Consider the following 21,726-nt stretch of genomic DNA (forward strand, 5'->3'; position numbering starts at 1 on the left):
CTTTTAAACCCGCTAGACTGCTAGCCCGCAAGTTCACACTGCCAGCCCCCCGCCCACCCGCTAGCCAGTTAGCTCGCGTACTTTCACGGCCATATTATTCAAATGCTTTCATTATTTACTTGTATTTAAACAGATGATATGCTTTAAGTTTAAGTCTTAAACAGGGCATATATCTATAGTATGTATTATAGACATTTTTCCAATACATGCATAATGAAACTTGTATAAAATCATACGTTTATTGTAGATATGATCTATCGATTCGTTAACAAAAAAACACTCGTTTTGCTACATTAAGTTCCTATTGTTTTTTTATGTGTAAAATGATCACTTTAAACCCAAAACAATGCTAGTGGTCTATGTTTTAAACGCTACTTTCCGATTTTTTAAAAACCTTTTCTATTGTAAATCTGATATTGTTCTAAACATGTATTAAATGACATAATTCACAAATGAAGGAATTAATCGTGTTTTTCGCGTTTTTTAGTATGTGCCGGTAAGTCTCGAACATTAATGTTTCTATAATTTATTACTCATTTATATATTCAAACAAATGTGAAAATATCAAAAACGATTGATAATGAAATTTCGTTATAAAATCTTGAGACATAAATCGTGTTTTTTTTTTCCAGATGCGGTACAGACTTGCACGCGCCAAAAAATGGCCACCTGAAACGCATCTAGCGCTAGCGCTTACAAATATATACCACTGCCGATACAGTCACTGGTAAATTTCTTTTCTTGTGATTAATGCCTCCGAGGGATCAACACTTTATCCAAATTTTTAAAAACTGTATAGAAAAGTAATTCAAGTAAGCCCTGTAGTAAAAATTTACTTCTTCGCTGAACAATTTATTTTATATATTGTAGAGGTCAAAAAAGTTGATTCCGTTTTCATATTTTGTATCAATCAAGAAGCAACACAGAATTCAGTTACGTGATATATACTTACTAAAAGGGGATATTTACATACATAAATACAATCCGTATTAATTTATTTCATTGCAAAATTTTCTTTCATTTATAATTCTTGAAATATTCAGATAAAGTATACATTATTAACTTTAACTTGTTTGAAACGAAATTGTGTTCATGGAGATTATATAAGGTCAAAGAAGCACTCGCGTCGATCATATATTCAAAAATTATTTTCTGTATTCGTAACAAACTTCTGCTGAACATTACAGGAACCTATGGAAGCCTTGGAGGGTCACTTTTGAGTTTCGACTTACGGATGTTTTTACTTTTGACTTTCGACTTTTGACTTTTGATTTGTGACTTACGTCTTATGACTTACCCATTTTACACGTGCTTTAAAAGCTGAAAGCAGCAACTTTGGTTTCAGGTATGTTTTTTAAACGTTTTAAATAATTTCATTGAGATTTGTCATGGAGGTGAGGATGTGTTAAGGAGGAAATTTAATGTTATTTGATATAATCCAATAGTGGTAATATATCACAGACTTTAATTCCACAAGCAATCTGCTATGTTCTAAATATGTTCACTATATTTAGTGCTTATACATTTTTTGTCCTCATCACAAAATTTGTCCATGAGTAACAAACAAAATAACTGTTTTACAAGTAGACAGGGAATACAAGTTTTTAAACGTCTTTAAATGGCATGGGTGCACAGTATTAAACATGTATCGCAGTTCAGGAATTTTATTGAGCTATTACATAATCAGTATGTCCTCTGAAGTACTTAGATAGTGTTGACCAATTTCATATAGAAACGGAAGTGCTATGTTCATAACACACAAGTGCAAAGTTAACTTATAATTGTGATGCGAAACACCATTTTGCATTTAGACCAATTCTAATTTTTGTTCTATATTTTTAACAATTTGAGAAAAGAAACAACTTAAGAACAAACATAGATAAAGATTAGTTAGGAAAAAAATATCCTACTAGTATTTTAAATGTTATATATTTTTTCGCCACCTATCAATCTTTAAAAGACGGAGCTAAGAGATTTACCCCATTTTATATACTAATGAATGTATAAAAGAGTTTTAGATAAAATTATATACTCTTATTTCAGACAAACTACTGGGACAAAAGGTAAAACGAAGGATGAAAAACTTGAATGTTGATTTGGCTTCAACCAAATACTACGGCTTACCCGTACGGCCAAGGGATACCTCCTTAAAAACTTTTAAAAACAAAACCTGCTGATAAATAAAGTACTTTCTGGTAACGGCCAATGGCATATCTTTACAACGATCCCAATTTAGTTACAGTGGATAGAAATTTTTTAAAAACGCTTTAAATTTTAAAACACGGCGTAATGGAATTATACCCTTTTGAGACCTGTGTCTGTTTATTATTAAATGTGAAATAAAAACAAGTGAGATGGAATAAGGAAATACCGTACAATACATGGCGTTGGTAATGCTGGATTACCACAGTACAATAAGGGGGGACCGACGTCCATGGAAATAAATGAAGCGCTTGATGAGAATGCGGAAAGCTTATCGCTTATTGCCGCCAAAGGTCCAGTTTTATATGACATATGGACGGTTAAGACAAACTTAAACCATAAGGATTTTGTATCCATGGTGCTGTAAATGGGTATAGTAGAAAAATAATATGGTTAGAGGTTTCGGACTCAAATAACGTCCCACACCTTATTGCAAGATACTTTTAGACACCTTTACTGAACATTACCAAGTCCCCCCCCACCCAATACTACTTTTGTAATGTTTGGTACGGAAAACTGCATTTGCCTTTAAACTATTGCAGCAATACTTCAGACACGATTCTACAGATCCGATTGCTGGTACTCGAAGCGTTGTAGTTGGAAAAAGCACATCTAACCAACGCATTGAGAAGTGGTGGTGTAACATTACGACAAAATTGGAATCCATTGGTGGATTTTTTTTTCAAAGACTTCCGCGATACATGTGTATTTAATAATCTGGCCCGATACAATGTAAGAACTTAAAATTTTGCTTCATGGATTCATACAAACCGAGTTAGACCGGATTGCACATGAAATAAGGCAACAAACGAGTTCTTCTGTTATTTGTGGTAAACCTGACACAACTGTTTTTTTGTACAAGGTCTGTATGAAACTCACAACTCACAGTTTACTTGAGAGACTTATATATTTTGCAAAACAAGACACTGTGAGAAATTCGTAGAATTAGCACCCCTTCTGAAGCCAGATCTACAGACGCCATTGGACGCTGTTTCAATACTACAACTGTGTACCGAGTTGAACGATTTAATTTTGAAAATAGATTTAATATAAATACGCTTTAAAAACGACTTATACTGACTTTTTTTGGTGTTTTTTGATATATACTAGGTTACTACAGGTAAAGTTTTCAAAAAATGATGTTTTTAAAATCATAAAGACGATAGTCTACGATTTCACTTCATTATATGGTTGTTTTAAGATATTTGGTTTGTTATATTGAGCAAATTACACATATATTTGTAAATTATCATTTAAGTTATAAACCACTCTATCTTGCACTGTAAGGGATTGTAAAATTCAGTAGAATTTCGTACCGTTGACATATAAATTTTTATACAATGTAGCGGTTAATTTCAAGTATGTGTTAAATTAGAATTTCAAACGTCCCCTTTATTCCATTTGCAAACAACAAATTAGCAACCATCTTTATTAGGATGTATTATGGTTTTTTAACAAAGGAAAATATATAATGATTGTTTTTCAATAATAATAATTTGAATCTTTGTAATTTAAAATGTGACTTATTTCCCCCCGTTTTTGGTTTTAAAGACTTTCATTTATAATTTTTATCATTTTTACTTATGGACTTTTTATCTTTTGACTTTTGCAACTTAAAACTTTTTGCCATTTTTGGCTGTTATCTTTGCCTTTGGTATAAAACATTAAGTTTTAAAATTTGGATTTTAGAATTAAATGCTAAAAATAAACAAAATGTGTGGATTGCCAATCACCCAAATGAAAAGGGAGACATAGCCGAAAGAGGTGGTGGTTGAAGTCATAATAATGTTTACAAATTCATTTAGCCACTAGCCTCATTTTTGCATTAGAATTATTGCATTCATATGTTTTTATCATAGTTGATTTTTTTTACGTGAAGAATCAACATCAATTGTATGTATGAAATCATATGTATAGAAGTTTCAATTTCAGGACATTTATTTATAAGTGCCGTCTGCAGCATTGAGTATTAAAGTAAATAAACTATTCTTGATAAATAACGAATTTTTTATTCAGAATTAAACTGTTCTGAGCTAGTTTCTAGATGTGTAGCTTTATTACAAATTTTTTATTAGCATTTTACATCTTGAAATAGATTATTTAATTCTTTGTTGAATTTAGTCACGGTTGCCGGGTACGCTATTTTCCCGTGTTGACTATTAAAGAGGGTACAAGCGTTAGGCATTATAATACATTAAATTAAAGGAGATTTATATACGGAATATTATGTAGTAGTAGCTTTAAGGCTTTGTATTTGCTACGAGCCAGCGGTGGAAAATTGATATCTCGCGAGACCGAAGGTCGAGTGAGATATTTATTTTCCAATATTGCAAGTAGAAAAATGCATAGCCTCAGAAAGCTACTACAACATAATTTTACTTTTATTATATTCCTTTTCGTTTTTTAGTAAAAATGATTTTAATTATACTACACTTCTATAAGAAATTTCAGGAAATGAAAAATAAATTTATGAGTGACGAATGAATACGTAATTTATGCAAAGCCGGCGACGCCTCTTATAATTTTGGATGCTACGTAAGACACTGCTAAGATCGGAACCAACGTCAAAATAATCCGGCATTTCCATATATGGTTCCGTATTTGTCACTAACATAATACGGAATTTTCTATCCGTTGGGAGAAAATTTAAAAGTATAAAATAAAATTTAGAAAACGGTTTTGACACAAACTCTTGATGATTTCTACTTCAAACTTGAACTTATTTACATTATCATATTAAATCTGGTCCTGAATGATAAAAATACATTGTCCTATTTGTTGACAATTTATTATTGTGTTATTATAACTTTGTTATAACTAAAATAAACTTGCAATTTACTTCCGGAATAAACAGTATTTAAATGTCACAGAGAATTTATTTATCTATGTAGAGATAGTGTTCCATTAAAATTATAAGTAAGAGGTTGAAATGAGCAAAGTAGAAATAGAATAGCAATCACTATAGAAGTAAACTGTTTGGAACCAGCCAACTCCCTCAACAGACTACCTAAATATACCTCTACCGAGAGACCACACTACCAAAGGTTTTTACCTCACGGTCTAGACCGTGACAGGTTGGCACAGCTATCAATATTTTATTTGAATAAATGCGTTTAAACAGATAACAACAAACATTTTATTTCTACAACCGTGCTTTATTTTGTTTAACAAAATGTTTGTCTTATAAGAAACAAAATGTATAAAGATAATAAAATAAATGCAAAACAAACTGCATTTGAGCTTCATTACATTTAATTTAAAAAAAGAGATAAGAAATACAGAGGTAAGCACTTTTTTCAAAATAGCACAAATGCCTTACACTAAGGAACAGCTTAAAATTAACACTGCCATCAACAAACACTTCGATATTTACGTCACGGAAGACATACGCGTATATACGATATTTCTACAAACGTTACTGATAAAAACTAAGAAAATCATGAGTGTTCTAAAGAAGCTTTTGAAAACATAAGATAAATCATGTAAACTAGCAACGCTAGAGTGTCTGCATTATTATTGAAGTCAAGATTTTTAAAATCATTGTCAGAGCGTTATTTCTTCTTTTCTAAATGTTCAAAAGAGGAAAAAAACAAGCACAGTCTCTAGCCAAAAATTTCCTAGTTAACTTTAAGAAACTGTATCCATTGTATAATGTATATATTAAATAACGTTCACAAGTTGTTTTTTGTTTTTGTTTTTTTTTCGAAGAATGACCGATTTTATATATGTAATGGAAATTCTCATAGTCTTTCGTAATGAGCATACCCCAACCCGCAGCATGTCGAAAAAGGAAATGTTTAATTTAGGAGAAACGATTAATGTTATAATCAAATTTTTTTGTTTACAACACAATGCACTCTCTGTCTCGCCGAGATATATCTGCCAGTAAATTCAAGTTGAATGCATTCAACAGTTTTTTAAGATAATTATGAGCTTAACAAAATCTAAGATTGAAAAAAAAAAAAAAAAAAAAAAAAAAAAAAAAAAAACAACAAAGGAGGCTTTCTAAAATTTATGATAGCTATGATAGCAGAACTATATGAACATGCAAAGTTTGATTTCGATACCTTTCATATAAGTTTTAAAATTTACAATGGGCAAATACTGAAAATTATGAAAGCCAGAATTATGAATTCATGATTTTTCACACTTTTCTCAGTCTCACCATGACCTGTCTATCGACCATATTGGAGCTATGGACAGTATAAAATAAACGTGGCGGGACGTGACATTGCGTGTTTCCAATAAAGCGTCCACAATAAGTGGTGGGGTTAAAACTTGAAAATAACAAGTGTGAAAAGGTTAACACTCGTACTTCGAAAATGTCTGAATATTTCCATAGACAATAACGAAGAAAACCAAATCACCAGTGTTTGGATATTTTGCACTACTTTCCACTCGGAACGAAAAAGCTGTTTTTGCAAAAGTCTTTTTTTAAACTTGACCCAAAAAATTGACCCAAAAAATGTAATTTTCCCGATTGCTTTTTGGGAAATGCGTTTGTAGTTTTTAAACCTTCGGGAGGGACTCCCTTAATTTTACAGGTTTGCTTTTTTAGAAATTAAAAATTTAAATTATTTAAAGAAGTGTTTTTCTAACTTTAAAAAGAAATACAAAAAATTACAAAATGAAAAACAAAAAGTCACTTAAACATAATGGTTACAAAAATTTTTTATACAAAAAAACTGTAAATTTGTAAATTGGTAAGGGGTCCAATTTTTGATACTTGGAAAAAATTGAAAAATAAATTTAATTATGGCCCTTACTTTATTTATGGGGCCCTATTTATAAACCTTCTGAAAAAAACAAATTTAAAATTTAAAAAAAAGGGATAAAATGTCAAATTGTGAGCCACTCATACGAAACTTGGTCATTGACCTTAGATGTCAACACTTAATATGTGTTTTAAGTTTCAAAGGAATCGCTGAAATAGTTTTTGAAAAACGATTTGTCATGAAAATTCTAAACCACAAATTCAAAGTCGAAAAAGAGGCATAATTTGATAACAATGCATTTCAGAGATTTCTAACTTAGAGCGTGTTCTAAACAAGTGTGTGAAGTTTCAAAGCTGTATGATTTATTGTTTTTGAAATACCATGTTTCATGAATCTTCTTAGCTACAAATTTCTTTGTCAAAATAAGGCCTATAATTTGGTCTATATTCAATATAACATGAACGAAGAATGAACTACAGGTGAAAACCGATTGAAACTGCAGCAAACAACAATGCGAGACTGATTTGGATTTAAAACTGGAACCCATATAAAAATAAAGCGTTTGATTCATACGTTGTATGTCAATTTGAAATTATATATCCCTGTTCCGGAAATCAAAATAAAAAAATGGATATCAAATGCAATGCAAAGCAAGCAAAGTATTTTGTTTTCTTAATCAAGAAAAAAGGCTTATATAAGAATAATATTCTGTTCTTGCATATGAGCCCACATATTTTGTTTTTTAAATAAGTCTCCAGGCAACTTAAGTAAATGAACTTACCTCGTCTGAATTGTTGTCATATTCTGCCATATTTTCCTTAGAAATTATGAGGCAAACACGTGGGACAATAACAAAATCCATAAGTCAAAAATCAAAAGTCATAAATCAAAAGTCATAAATCAAAAGTCATAAGAAAATAGTAAAATAAATCTGTAAGTCGAAACTCAAAAGTGACCCTCCAAGGCTTCCATAGGAACCTGTATGACATAGTTTTAATTGGATCTTTGATTGAAAATTTCAAACTAAATTGTTTCAAGATCACGACAACTGTACAAAAAATAATCATATATAAACTGATTGTTTTATATAAAGGCAGCGGGTTTTTGATGGAGGCAGTGGAGTATCACACCCCGGACAGCTGCACGTGCGGCGTGCTATATAAATGGATTTTCTATGCTGTGGAGGATGGTGCTATAGAGTTACAAGTCTGGGACCACTTAGATCATCAGAGTTACCAGCTTAAAGGAGAAAATTATTTTACTGTTCCAGGTTTGAATCTCTAATAAATACGATTATTCAGGAAACAAAGATACACATACATATTACATATTATTGTTGATCAAAGCCAAGTAAATTTTTACCAGTAGTGCTAAAATAAATTTAAGTTTTGTAATGAAATGGTTATAAATGCAATAATTTGATAAAGAACAACGGCAACTCTGCAATACTATTTTCTCCCACAAAATGTGTTTGTCATAATCTTAAAACTTTTTACAAGTACAAGACTTATATAATTTCTTTATAATTACAATGATCTTAAATATATTACAGCTTCAGCTAAGAATAACATTGTAGAGTATCTCGTGCCAGAAAGGGATAGGATTACTATAAGGAATAACTATCTCATTGGATGGTAAAATATATTAAATCTCATGGAATGATAGATAATAATATCTCCACTTCGGTTGTTGATCTATAATATCTCCATTGTGTGGTAATTATGATATTTCATTACGTGATATTTAATGTTAATATAAGATCTCATTGGATGGTAAATATATTATCTCATTGGGTGATAGATATATTTCTCATTGGATGTTGATATAAGATCTTATTGGATGGTAAATGTATTATCTCATCGGGCGATATATATAATATCTCATTTGATGTTAATATAAGATCTCATTGGATGGTAAATATATTATCTCATGGGTGAGAGATATAATATCTCATTTAATGTTAATATAATATCTCATTGTGTTGTAAATATGATATCTTATTGAGTGATATATATATAGTATCACATTCGGTGTTCATATAATATTTCATTGGATGGTAAATATATTATGTCATTGGTACGTGATAGATATAATATCTCATCGGATATTTATAGAATATGTAATTGGATGGTAAATATATTATGTCATTGGGTGATATATATAATATCTCATCGGATGTTAATATAATATCTCATTGGATGGTAAATATATTATCATATTGGGTGATATATATAATAACTCATTGGGTGTTTATATAATATCTTATTGGATGGTAAATATAAGATCTCATTGGATATCAATATAATTTTTATTGGATTATAAATAATATATCCTATTCAATTGTAAATGTAATATCTCATTAGATATCAATATAATATTTAATGGATTGTAAATACTATATCCTATTCGATTGTAATTAAATATAATATCTCATTGGATTGTAAATTTAATATCTCCTTGGATTGTTTAAATAATAAATCATTGGAATATAAATGAAATATCTCAATTGAGTGTAAATGGAATTCAGTGGATTGTAAATATATTATCTCACTGAATGGTAAATATGATATTTCATTGGATTGTATATAATTATGATATATTACTGAATGATAAATATTATATCTGATTAATTGTTTACACATTTGAATCATACATACCATTAAAGTTTTCAATGTATTATATAAATCACTTACTACAATATAGTAAGAAGCTTTAAATACAACAATTCATACCTTGATTTTGTAAATTGTTTTCTCAGTTTCTATCAAAGCGAAAGAGTAAAAACAATACTTGTTGAACACTAAGTAAGACAATGAAAGTTTATTTTGCTTGATATACTATGAAAGACTGACAGGGACACTTTAATTACATTCACCATAACAAATAAGTGATTTCATCATGAGTCCATGAGTTCGCGATTTCTATTTCATGAATTCATAATTTCAATATTTCAACTTCATGAATTTACGATTTCAACTTAATAAATTGAAGTTATATTTGTGAATTCGTGAAGCTGAATTAGTGAATTTGTGAAGTTGAATTCGTGAATTCAGGAAGTTGATATGAAAACGTTAATTCGTGAAGATGAAATCATGTATTCATTATGTTGAAATCGTGAATTTATGAAGATTGAAGCCACCTTAGCCGTGACCTGGAGCTTGTCTGTGAGTGATCAAGATGTCATTGCACTTTGGAACAATTGAGTCAATTTTCTTTGCGTCCAAACCGAAATTAAGGTCTAAGTGTAGTTTGAATATTACATTCTTCTCCTCAGGAATGAAGAAATATCAATTGTTATCAATCAAATTTAAAAATAACATTAAAGTCCCCTGAATGTCAGTCATAATTCTATCTTATAGTTTGATGTTTAGCCTTTAATTTCGAGAGGGAGGGGGTTAAATTTTGTATTATGTACCTCTGTGATATGTGCATTAATGTGATAGTCTCTGTGTGCTATAATCTCTATGATATTTGTATTACAATAACTATTTGAGCCGCGTCATGACAAAACCAACTTAATGGGTTTGCGACCAGCATGGATCCAGACCAGCCTGCGCAGTCTGATCAAGATCCATGCTGTTCGCTTACCAACTCTATTACAAGTAGAGAAACTGATAGCGAACAGCATGGATCCTAATCAGACTGCGCGGATGCGCAGGCTGGTCTGGATCCATGCTGGTCGCAAACGCACTATGTTGGTTTTGTCGTAACGCGGCTCAACTATTTAGTGATACATACAGATGATTCAACATGTTAAATGCCATGTTAAACTATCATTATTGTGTCGACAAACTAGTAAAAGAATTTCTATATCACGAGACCAATGAGACCAATGACAGAGAACACAATGGAAACAAGGATATTTATTTTCCCTTTTTTTGGTTTTATCTCTGGTATAGGTGTGCATTCTTTATATAACATGTATTAATATACATGTATATTTCAGCTAGTATATATTATGATATTAAAGTCTGTCTGCTGCATCATGCATCTATTTTATTGTAATGTTTTAAATGTATATAATATATACATTATATACTTTTACCAAATATATATATATTGTGAATTCGTGAAAATCAAAATGTCACAACCGGTCTTTAATAATTTACTTTACATACCTCTTCAACATACATTTGTCTATTTTAAAATATTGTTTTTGTGTACAGGTATGCCGCGGGGCCCTCGGGTATTGTAGGGTATAAAGAGGGCGTTGAATCATACTCCGATGAATCGAGGAGGGAGCCGAGCATGACCAACCTTGACCCCGCGCACGAGCCAACATTTGACTGGTCTTCAGGGTCTTCTGTTGTAACTAGAGACCGGATATATGCTTTTGGAGCAGAAGTTATCGCAAGTATGTTTTTTTTTAATATTTTGTAAAATAATTTACCCTTTTATTAGCTAGCCATTGGATTAACAATGTATGTATGTATGTATGTATGTATGTATGTATGTATGTATGTATGTATGTATGTATGTATGTATGTATGTATGTATGTATGTATGTATGTATGTATGTATGTATGTATGTATGTATGTATGTATGTATGTATGTATGTATGTATGTATGTATGTATGTATGTATGTATGTATGTATGTATGTATGTATGTATGTATGTATGTATGTATGTATGTATGTATGTATGTATGTATGTATGTATGTATGTATGTATGTATGTATGTATGTATGTATGTATGTATGTATGTATGTATTTATTTATTTATTTATTTATACATATTTATACATATACTAAGCTGCCAAGATTCTATTTGCAGACACGGCTCCTGAGTTCACTAACTTGCCTCGTGAAGTTTGGATATACGGCGACGAGACAGCCGGAGCATTCATATACAAAATATCCGCAGACGACATTGATTCGAAAGACGTGTCTTCACTTTTTATCAGAGATATTGATGAACAATCAACTAGTCAGTTTTATTACGACAGAACAATACGTGCGTGTTTTACTTTTATTTTTACATGTTTCTTTTCACTAGTTTTTAAAATAACAACTTTCCGGTCGTAAAGCTCAGCCGAACACCATTGGATATTTGTATATATTTGCTGTTTTTCTAAATGAGCTACTCGGTGTAACTATAATAATGACCGATGATTAGATGATGTTGATGATGATAATGATGATGATAATGATGAATATGAAAATGATGCTGCTGTGATAATGTTGTAGATGATGCCGAAAACAAAAAAGAAATATACAGAATATATAAGAAAACCTATTTTACATAATTAGAAGTGCATTTATTCAATTACTTATCATTGTCCTGATTCTGTGATTTCAGGCACTGTTTTTCCTTGCCGTGTCAAAGCCGGCTGTCGGGACATACACTATGACGTTTGAAGTTCAAGACCAGTGTTTAAATACCAATCAAGCAACACTTACAATAAAAGTGTTAAGTTGGGTAAGCCTTTAATAAAAAAATATCCAAAAAAGATTTATTACATGTACTTTATTTTCTTTCGACAAAATTAGAACAAGTTAGAACATAAACCATCTAATATATCTGTTGCTGTGGTTTTTATTTTTATAAAATCCGTATGTCCGTTTGTTCTTTCGTTCGTATGTTATCTCAACAATAAAAAACAAGAAATCAAAATTTAAGGTATATCCAGAAACAGCAGAATTACAAATAGTAATACAACAGTTTGGTATAATAGGGAAGAATAGAATAGAACTTTCGTTTGTACTTAGATGTATCGAGCTCATTTTATATAGTTATGAAACACTTTTTAATAGAATTTATTGTCTTTTACTCATAATGTCTAGTGATTTCGGCCAGATAACTGTCTGACTAAAAAAAAACAACAACAACAAACAAACAAACAGCTTTCTACAAAAAGCACGACATTGGACCGAACATGAAAGTCATTATTTTATGCGCCTTCCACTTCTCAGCAGCGAGTCAGTCATATGCATTTTGGTATAAGTCTTTCTCTAATTCTCTTTATCTTATGAACGACAGAATCAGAAACTTTGATTTTACCGGTTTTTTTTCTTTTTAAAAGGCACCCAGATTAACAAATTTGCCCTCATTTGCGACACTATCGGAGAACACTAACTACGAGGTGGCGCTTTTCACTGTACAATACACGGACAAAGACAATTCGACACTTGTAACAACTTTGAATGTTTCCCCGACAAACGCTGGATTTACTGTAAAAAATGTAGGACATGATAGTACGTATCACAATATATACTGATAAAATAAAAAATTGATTAAAATGAAATAGAAAATTTATACCATGATGTGTTTCTTGTTAGGGCTTTAATCCCACTGACACTGGAAGAGTCATATGACATCTTTCCAGCTTTTCTGGTGGTGGGATACCTCAGGTGTCCCTCTGTACATTATACAGGTACGTGTGGGTATCTGAAAGGAACCACTGCCATTCTGTTAGCAGCTAGGTAGCTACCTTACATGACACTCCAAAGTCTCTGCTGTGAAGGGTCAATGGTTCAAAGTCAGTGTCCACGGAGTCATCGACTTACATTCAAATGCAATCATATTACGGAAACAAATTGTTTATTCCAGTCAAATAGGATGGCATAGCGATAACAAGCGTTTTTCTTTTCTTCTCATGATTTTGTATCAATAGATTTTTTACATCTACATACATATGTAATTAAACTAAACCTTGCGATAAGAAATCTCATCGACATCAAGTCTTTATTACTCAATGCAAGAGAAAAGTAAATTCCTAATGCACTGAACAAGGTGTATTGCTTAATTATTGATACAATACGTTCCTCAACCTAAATATGTTAAAACTCAAACGAAATCAATATAAAATGTGTCAACTTCTAGATCCGCAAAAATATAAATAAAATATAAAAAGATATACATTGATACAGATGAAAGATATTTATGTAAAAAATACTGTTTGCATAATGCATAAAACATTGGTTTCTCTGTTTGTCATATGATCAATTATTTACGATATTTAATCATTTGACAAGTTCAAACACGTCATGTGTATTTTCTTTATCATTTCAGATTCAAACAGATCTATAGTTACGACTAATGGCGTTACATTTAACTATGAAACAACTCAACAATACATAATGGACATCACGTTAAGTGATGGGCAAAACAATACGGACACGGGCTACTTTATGCTGTATATAACAAAAAATAATCCGCCAAAATTCACCAACTTGAATAGTAAGTACTTACTGAAACAAAAATTAATAATAAAACAAAAATTTATTAATGGCCAGCTCCACGCATTATTCTCCTGCATCCTAACTTTACATGGCCAAATTAAACCCGTATATTAAATCTTGTATTCTAGTTTTCGTTTGTTTTAGAATACTACTTTTAAAATGCTTTTATTAAAAAAAATAACAATGTCCTCATACATTGGATGTTTCGACAATTAAATAATTAACGGAAGATAGAGAGATAAATACGCTCATTTAAATATTTACTCTGTAATGTCAGTGTCATTTTCACTACTGGGAATATGAACAAATTTTTAAAAAATGTTAGAACAACAACACTGCACAGTCAGCAATTCTTTTCTTCCATCTTGAATTCCTCATTGTATTATAGACCACACTAATCTCACATTCACTTTGCTGGATAGATTAACTAGTTAATTATTGAATTTATTGAATTTCACAGATTTTGTTATCGCACGGGTATGTTGTTTTTTTTTCAGACGGCGCTAGAGCCAATATAACCTATCGTACAACAGCCACCGGTGACTTTGTGTACGCTGTGTCTGCAACAGATGCCGAAAACGATAACCTTACATTTTCCATGACCTGTGACCCTGCTGGATGTCCGTTTGAAATAGATGGAGACAGTAAGATTTTTACCCTTACAACACTAAATAACTTCTCGTCCAAATCTGATCAAAACCATTCATCGTTTTTAATGAGAAAACTAAAAAAATAAATACCGAATAGTGAATAGTGAAGACCATTATCAGACGGCAAGGACGCGCATGATGTTAAATCATATTTATATAAAGTTTATGGTGACCTGTCATATACCACAGTTTCGAGATGCGTTTGGTTATTATAATTAAATCCGGTAGAACATACAAATATATTATCAAAGATTAGCCCCGATCTGGCCGTCCCGCAACAGCATCATCAGAAGGTGTTGTTGCTGCAGTAAAAGCAGCAGTAGAGGAAGATGCCTGCTATTTAATGGAGATGATAAGTAATTTATGTAGGATTTACACGTCATCAGCACCATGTGTGTTATATTTTATTGTCGTGAGATTATGGTTAAAGTTCCTATACCAGAGAATAGGTTGTTACTTTGAATTATTTACCGACATTCTGTTCTGAACACTGCGCTGCTACAGTCCACGTACCCGCATGCTGGGCCAAGTTTCCCCATGACAACGTCAATAAACCAACGATGGCTCTATCTTACCTTAGCAACAATAGTTTCGAAACTTTTCTCTCTCTACATTTCTCATCCCCACCTACAGCCTAATCTTGCTCGATGTGAACTACATAATAAATCGTCGCTTCAAAACTCGTCACGCCGTCGACAGCGAGCTTTTCTACTGCCTAAATACTCTCCGTCCAGACAAAGGCAGCTGCTCCACACGTAAGAAGAGCTGAGGTTAAAATGAGTAAATTATGCATAAGTGTAAGGCTCCGCCCGTTGGTTGCCAATCTTCTGTAGGTGCATTGTACCTCTCAACGATTTGCACCTACCGGAGAGAAAGAGCTAGGTATAGATAGTTATCAAAATCTCTACTGTATAAACTGTAGTTTGCTTGGTTACTTATGCATCAAAATCATTCAAGCAGACGAAATACTGACCAAGTACAAAATCAATATTGATTGCGATTACATTTTAAGATCAAGTTTTCTTCATGTCAGGAAATTGCAGCGATTACAAGTTTTATTTATTGTTTTAATTCCAGATGGCGTTGTGTCCGCAACACAAGATCTAGTTGGAAACTTTTATAATCAACCTGGTTGGGACCTAGCGATAACTGTTTCTGATGGTACAACAACTGTTGGACCTAGGTCGCTATCAGTTCTAGTTCATGGTAATAAACTAATACAATGTATCTGAATATGATATATCACTACAGTTTGTGTTTACAATTTACGCTGAATTTCAATTCACGAATTAATACAGCCGATTTGCGAAAAATAATTATAATTGTAGTTTCAAGTTCATTGAAGATGTCAAATTTCTAGCAACACGTTAAGGTCTATGTCATTTTCAGAAAACACTCGAACTTATATAAACTAAAGATTAGACTAGATGTTTCATACTAATCACTAGAAATTTGCCTTTTTTTCCCTATTACATGTACTTTATAAAAAAAAACAATTTTTTTGCAGAAAATGTTTTAAATTCTGACTCTTTTTATTTTAAAAATCTAGCAAAATGTATATTTAAAAATGTTGATTTTAACTACAAAAAATGTTGATTATTGTAAATTATTAGATATAAATGATGTTCCAATGATTGTAAATCTCGGATTGACCGATCCTATAGCGGTTCACGAGGGAACGCCGCTCGGAACGACTGTGTATACTGTACAATATGTTGATATCGATACCACAGATTCCCACACCGTCCTCGTGACGTATGACCAAACTTGGGCAACCAACTATTTCGGATTAAATGTATCAAGTATGTAAAATATACAAATCAAATTCTCAAAGAGAGATTAGTACTAGGAATCGAGAAGTGTACCCCTTAGAATATCAAATGTAATTTGGAAATATTATAATTTGTTTTCAATATGCTACAATGGCAGTTATATTGGAAATTTGATATTTTTCAGAACCAAATTTCGAATATTTTAACATAGAATCATTTTATAGATAATACTGAAGTAAAAGCAGATAAAAGTTTACGAGCAAACTACTTGTATCAAGAAGTGTATTATAATCTGCGGTGGTTTGCAATTACCACTGCCGTTTGTTATTTACGGATTCCGTTTGTCTCTCTTTTATGCATGATTGTTAGAACATATTCTGTTTGGCCTGAATTGAAAACGATTAATTGTGTAAACTTTTTAAGTAGTGAAATAAATGATAAATGGAAATGATGACTTTCTTCACTATTACATGAACTCTCACACTCCATTGCTCTTGTTAAAACTTCTGTGCGTGTTTTTTTTCAGCCGGTGTTCTTACAACTGAATATAATATCTTGGACTATGAAGAGCTGGACCCTAGTTGGGAAGTAATTGCGACAATAACAGTATCTGATAGCCTCGATACCGCAACAGGAACGCTGACAATCAACATCCGGAATGTGAACGAGGCTCCGTATTTCCACCAAACAAAATATTCATTTGAACCAATAGAGCAAGGCGGGGTATGATGTATTTACTACTAGTATTACAATATGTCAAAACAAATTCTGCACTGAGCAAAATAAAGGGGCGTCCGTTGCCGAGTGGTTAAGGTCGTTGACTTCAAACCACTTGCCCCTCACAGCTTTGGGTTCGAATCCCAACAGGGACTTTGGACTCTTTCATGTGAGGAAGCTATCCAGCTAGCCTACGGAACGTCGGTGGTTCTTCTCAGGTGCCGATTCGTGCCTGAGATAATGTATCTGATGTCTTCCAGTAAAGCTGGAACTTATATGACCTATACTGTGTCGGTGTGACGTAAAACCCAATTAAACAAACAAACAAACTGAGCAAATCATAGTTTGGTTTTTGTTATTGTTTATATATGCAGTGAGATTTATACTAAAGTATTCACGACATGACTATATTTTTATATGCAGTTGTTATTATGTGATATTGAGTAATCCTTTAGTAGAGCTTTTCACGCGCTTTCTGCTTCTCCCTTTCCTACCGACGTTGAATTGTTTACGCCAAATTTATTACCTGCCATGAGATTCATTGCCCTGTGCTAATTTTATCTGTTCGTATGTAGTTAAAGGAGTATCGCCAATCTGTCAACCGCACTACTTTCCAGTATTTTAACGGACGTCACATTTTTACATTTAGCGCAATGACCACTGCTGTTCAAAATTATGATTGAACATTTTTTTGTCTGAATGACGTCATGTGTAGACATAATGTTCCTTAAACATACTGAAAGCTGTTGGTTTAAAATATACGGAAAAAAACTGATATCAAATTGTGAATAAGCTGGAAGTAACTTAACTCCAAAGGCTATTTTGATGCGCTGAACTGGGTGCGTGTTACCATTTTTCAACATCACAGGGAACACGCGTTTAGCACAATACTGTGATAAACGTTTGCTTAAATTGTAATATGAAGGTTTTATTTCTTTTTAACAACCCTCATACATCATGTACATTTTTTTTATTTTGCTACAGATCGTTTTTAAGAAATCAGTAAAAACTATTCACTCGTACAAACGGGTATTATCTTTTTACCTAAACCAATGAATATTAATCAGCTGCAGATTAATATTCAAAATAATTGCTTACTATGTATACTTTACTCGTGAATATCAACTTATAGGAGTATCAATTTAAGTCTTGTTAGTTAGCAGTTACGTTTTCATTTGGCCAAATTGTAGAACTGCGCATTCATTTATTTCTTTAGGCATAAAAGAATGCTTAAGCAAGGATCTTCTGAAATAAGGAAATAATACATTTTAAAATAATTCCTTGACAATTTCATAAAAAATATTTTTGTACAGAGGTGGGCTGATATTGGAGACTGGAATCCTATTATGAGTGATCCCGACAACGATATTGCCACACCTTTAGATACCCACGTGTATACGATGGACTGTGGAGATTATACTCGATATTTCCGTATGAACAGGACAGACGCCTCGATAAAATTCTTCACGAAGTTTGATTATGACACGGCCAACTTTACAGGTCCATTTAACTGTATTGTCACGGTTACAGACAAGGCCGGACTAACGGGAACGACAACGCTAGAGATTGATTTACATGTATGTTTAATAAAAAAAAAGAAATCTGTGTGTATATCTTTTCAAATAAAAGATTAGTTTAACTGAAATTATGAACAAATAGCATCCATTAGTATGTAAGTTAGATACATAAAAAAACTGAACTTCACCAGGAGTTTAAAAAAATCATCAAAAGATTCTAATAGCGTTGGTGTCTTAATTAAATATCAATGACGCTTGTTTTACTAAAAAAAAAACGGTATGTGAGAAGTTAGCAGTGAACAGTGAGCTAAGCAAAAAGGCATTTCAATTTATATAGGGAAGGTAATGATCTGCTGTAATGCTCAGCTGTTTTGGGCATCTAGCGGGGCATTCCTAAATATAGTGTAAAAATGCTCTGCTGCAATACTCAGCTGTCTTGGCAATCTAGCAGAGCATTCCTAGCTTTAGTGAAAAAATGCTCTGCTGGAACGCTCAGCTGGCTAGCAAAGCTGGCTAGGCAATCTAGCAGGGCATTACTAAATATAGTGAGAAAATGCTCTGCTGGAATGCTCAGCTGACTAGGCAATCTAGCAGGGCATTACTAAATATAGTGTAAAAATGCTCTGCTGGAATGCTCAGCTGGCTAGCTAAGCTGGCTAGGCAATCTAGCAGGGCATTACTAAATATAGTGAGAAAATGCTCTGCTGGAATGCTAAGCTGACTAGGCAATCTAGCAGGGCATTACTAAATATAGTGTAAAAATGCTCTGCTGGAATGCTAAGCTGGCTAGGCAATCTAGCAGGACATTACTAAATATAGTGTACAAATGCTATTCTGGAATGCTAAGCTGGCTAGGCAATCTAGCAGGGCATTACTAAATATAGTGAAAAAATGCTCTGCTGGAATGCAAAGCTGGCTAGGCAATCTAGCAGAGCATTACTAAATATAGTGTAAAAATGCTCTGCTGGAATGCTAAGCTGGGTAGGCAATCTAGCAGGACATTACTAAATACAGTGTAAAAATGCTCTGCTGGAATCCTAAGCTGGCTAGGCAATCTAGCAGAGCATTACTAAATATAGTGAACAAATGCTTTTCTGGAATGCTCAGGTGGCTAGGCAATCTAGCAGAGCATTACTAAATATAGTGAACAAATGCTTTTCTGGAATGCTCAGCTGGCTAGGCAATCTAGCAGAGCATTACTAAATATAGTGAACAAATGCTTTTCTGGAATGCTAAGCTGGCTAGGCAATCTAGCAGGGCATTACTAAATATAGTGTAAAAATGCTCTGCTTGAATGCTAAGCTGGCTAGGCAATCTAGCAGGGCATTACTAAATATAGTGTAAAAATGCTCTGGTGGAATGCTAAGCTGCTAGGCAATCTAGCAGAGCATTACGAAATATAGTGTAAAAATGCTCTGCTGGAATGCTAAGCTGGCTAGGCAATCTAGCAGGGCATTACTAAATAAAGTGTTAAAATGCTCTGCAGGAATGCTCAGCTGGCTAGGCACTATAGCCGAGCATTCCTTAATATAGTGAAAAAATGCTCTGGTGGAATGCTCAGCTGGCTAGGCAATCAAGCAGAGCATTACTAGATATAGTGTAAAAATGCTCTGCTGGAATTCTCAGCTGTCTAGGCACTATAGCAGAGCATTCCTTAATATAGTGAAAAAATGCTCTGGTGGAATGCTCAGCTGGCTAGGCAATCTAGCAGGGCATTACTAAATATGGTGTAAAAATGCTCTAGTGGAATGCTAAGCTGGCTAGGCAATCTAGCAGGGCATTCCGAAATATAGTTAAAAAATGCTCTGGTGGAATGCTCAGTTGGCAGACTGATTCTGAGTTCCATGATTTATTGTTGCCAAAGTGTTATTGACATTTTCGACTTTAGGCAATTCTGAGGCACTCGCAGACTTTCAGGAATTTTCGGTGCCAATAGAAATAGAGGTTTTTGACTTCTAAGGACCTATAAGAGACTCTTTCATTGTCCTGCGACTTTTTGAAGGACACTCGCAGACTTTCAGAAATTTTGGTGCCAATGCTGATATTGACAATTAAGATTTATAGGGACCCTCAAGAGTCCATTTTGGTCGTCTGCGACTGATTCTTGGACACTCGCAGACTTTCAGGAATGGTTGGTGCCAATGGAAATAATCATATTTTTGACTTCTAGGGACCTTCAAGAGTCCATATCATTGGCCTGCAGCGGATTGTTGGACACTCGCAGACTTTCAGGAAAGTTTGGTGCCAATAGAGATGATGGCAATTTTTACTTCTAGGGACCCGCCAGAGTCCATTTTTATGGTCTGCGACTGATTCTGGGACATTCGCAGACTTTCAGGAATCTCTGGTGCCAATGTAGATAATGACATTTTTGACTTTTAGCGACCCACCAGAGTTCATTTCGCTGGTCTGCGACTGATTCTGGGACACTTGCAGACTTTCAGGAATTTTGATGCCAATGGAGATAATGACATTTCTGACTTTCAGGATGTTTAGTGCCATTGCAGGTCATGACTTTTTTACTTTTAAGGACCCCTTAGTCATAAGCATAGCATTTTTACCCTAAAATGTCATTATCTGCATTAGCATTATCTGCATTAGCACCAAAAATTCCTGAAAGTCTGCAAGTGCCCAATAATCAGTCGCAGACTAACGAAATAGACTCTGGATGGTCAAAAATGTCATAAATTGTAATTATCTCTATTGGCACCAACAATTCCTGAAAGTCTGTGACTGTCCAAGATTAAGTCGCAGACCAAAAAAATGGACCCTGGATGGTCCCTAGAAGTAAAAAATGTCATTATCTGGTTTGACATCAAAAATTCCTGAAAGTCTGTGAGTGCCTCAGAATCAGTCGCAGACCAAACAAATGGATTCAGAAAGGTCCCAATAAGTCAGAAATATCATTTTCTGCATTGACACCAAAATTCCTGAAAGTCTGCAAGTGACTCAGAATCAGTCGCAGACCA

The 21,726-nt window shown here is 33.1% G+C and overlaps 1 protein-coding gene across 1 annotated transcript; it reads left to right on the plus strand.

The window, feature by feature from the left end:
- Positions 1 to 354: 354 nt before the first annotated feature.
- Positions 355 to 18,978, plus strand: LOC132724711 (protocadherin-like protein). Its single transcript, XM_060709640.1, has 15 exons — positions 355 to 496; positions 633 to 727; positions 8,011 to 8,187; positions 8,470 to 8,551; positions 11,084 to 11,271; positions 11,694 to 11,875; positions 12,219 to 12,338; positions 12,943 to 13,114; positions 13,932 to 14,099; positions 14,599 to 14,745; positions 15,829 to 15,957; positions 16,365 to 16,553; positions 17,050 to 17,246; positions 18,554 to 18,817; positions 18,949 to 18,978. Exons 3-15 carry the CDS (start codon positions 8,025 to 8,027, stop codon positions 18,976 to 18,978), a joined length of 2,031 nt encoding a protein of 676 aa, XP_060565623.1. The 5' UTR covers positions 355 to 496; positions 633 to 727; positions 8,011 to 8,024.
- The last annotated feature ends 2,748 nt before the right edge of the window (positions 18,979 to 21,726 follow it).

This window comes from Ruditapes philippinarum, unplaced genomic scaffold, assembly GCF_026571515.1.
Source record: "Ruditapes philippinarum isolate M1 unplaced genomic scaffold, ASM2657151v2 ctg7832_1_1_1_1, whole genome shotgun sequence".
In the NCBI taxonomy this organism is placed as follows: Eukaryota; Metazoa; Mollusca; class Bivalvia; order Venerida; family Veneridae; genus Ruditapes; species Ruditapes philippinarum.

What these genes read in the sequence shown, in the direction of transcription:
- LOC132724711 (XM_060709640.1), top strand. Translation starts at nt 8,025, where the DNA reads ATGGAGGCAGTGGAGTATCACACCCCGGACAGCTGCACGTGCGGCGTG. An exon ending in ATTACGACAGAACAATACGT is followed by an intron (nt 11,876 to 12,218) that starts GCGTGTTTTACT and finishes CTGTGATTTCAG; the next exon opens with GCACTGTTTTTCCTTGCCGT. An exon ending in CGCTAGAGATTGATTTACAT is followed by an intron (nt 18,818 to 18,948) that starts GTATGTTTAATA and finishes GAACTTCACCAG; the next exon opens with GAGTTTAAAAAAATCATCAA.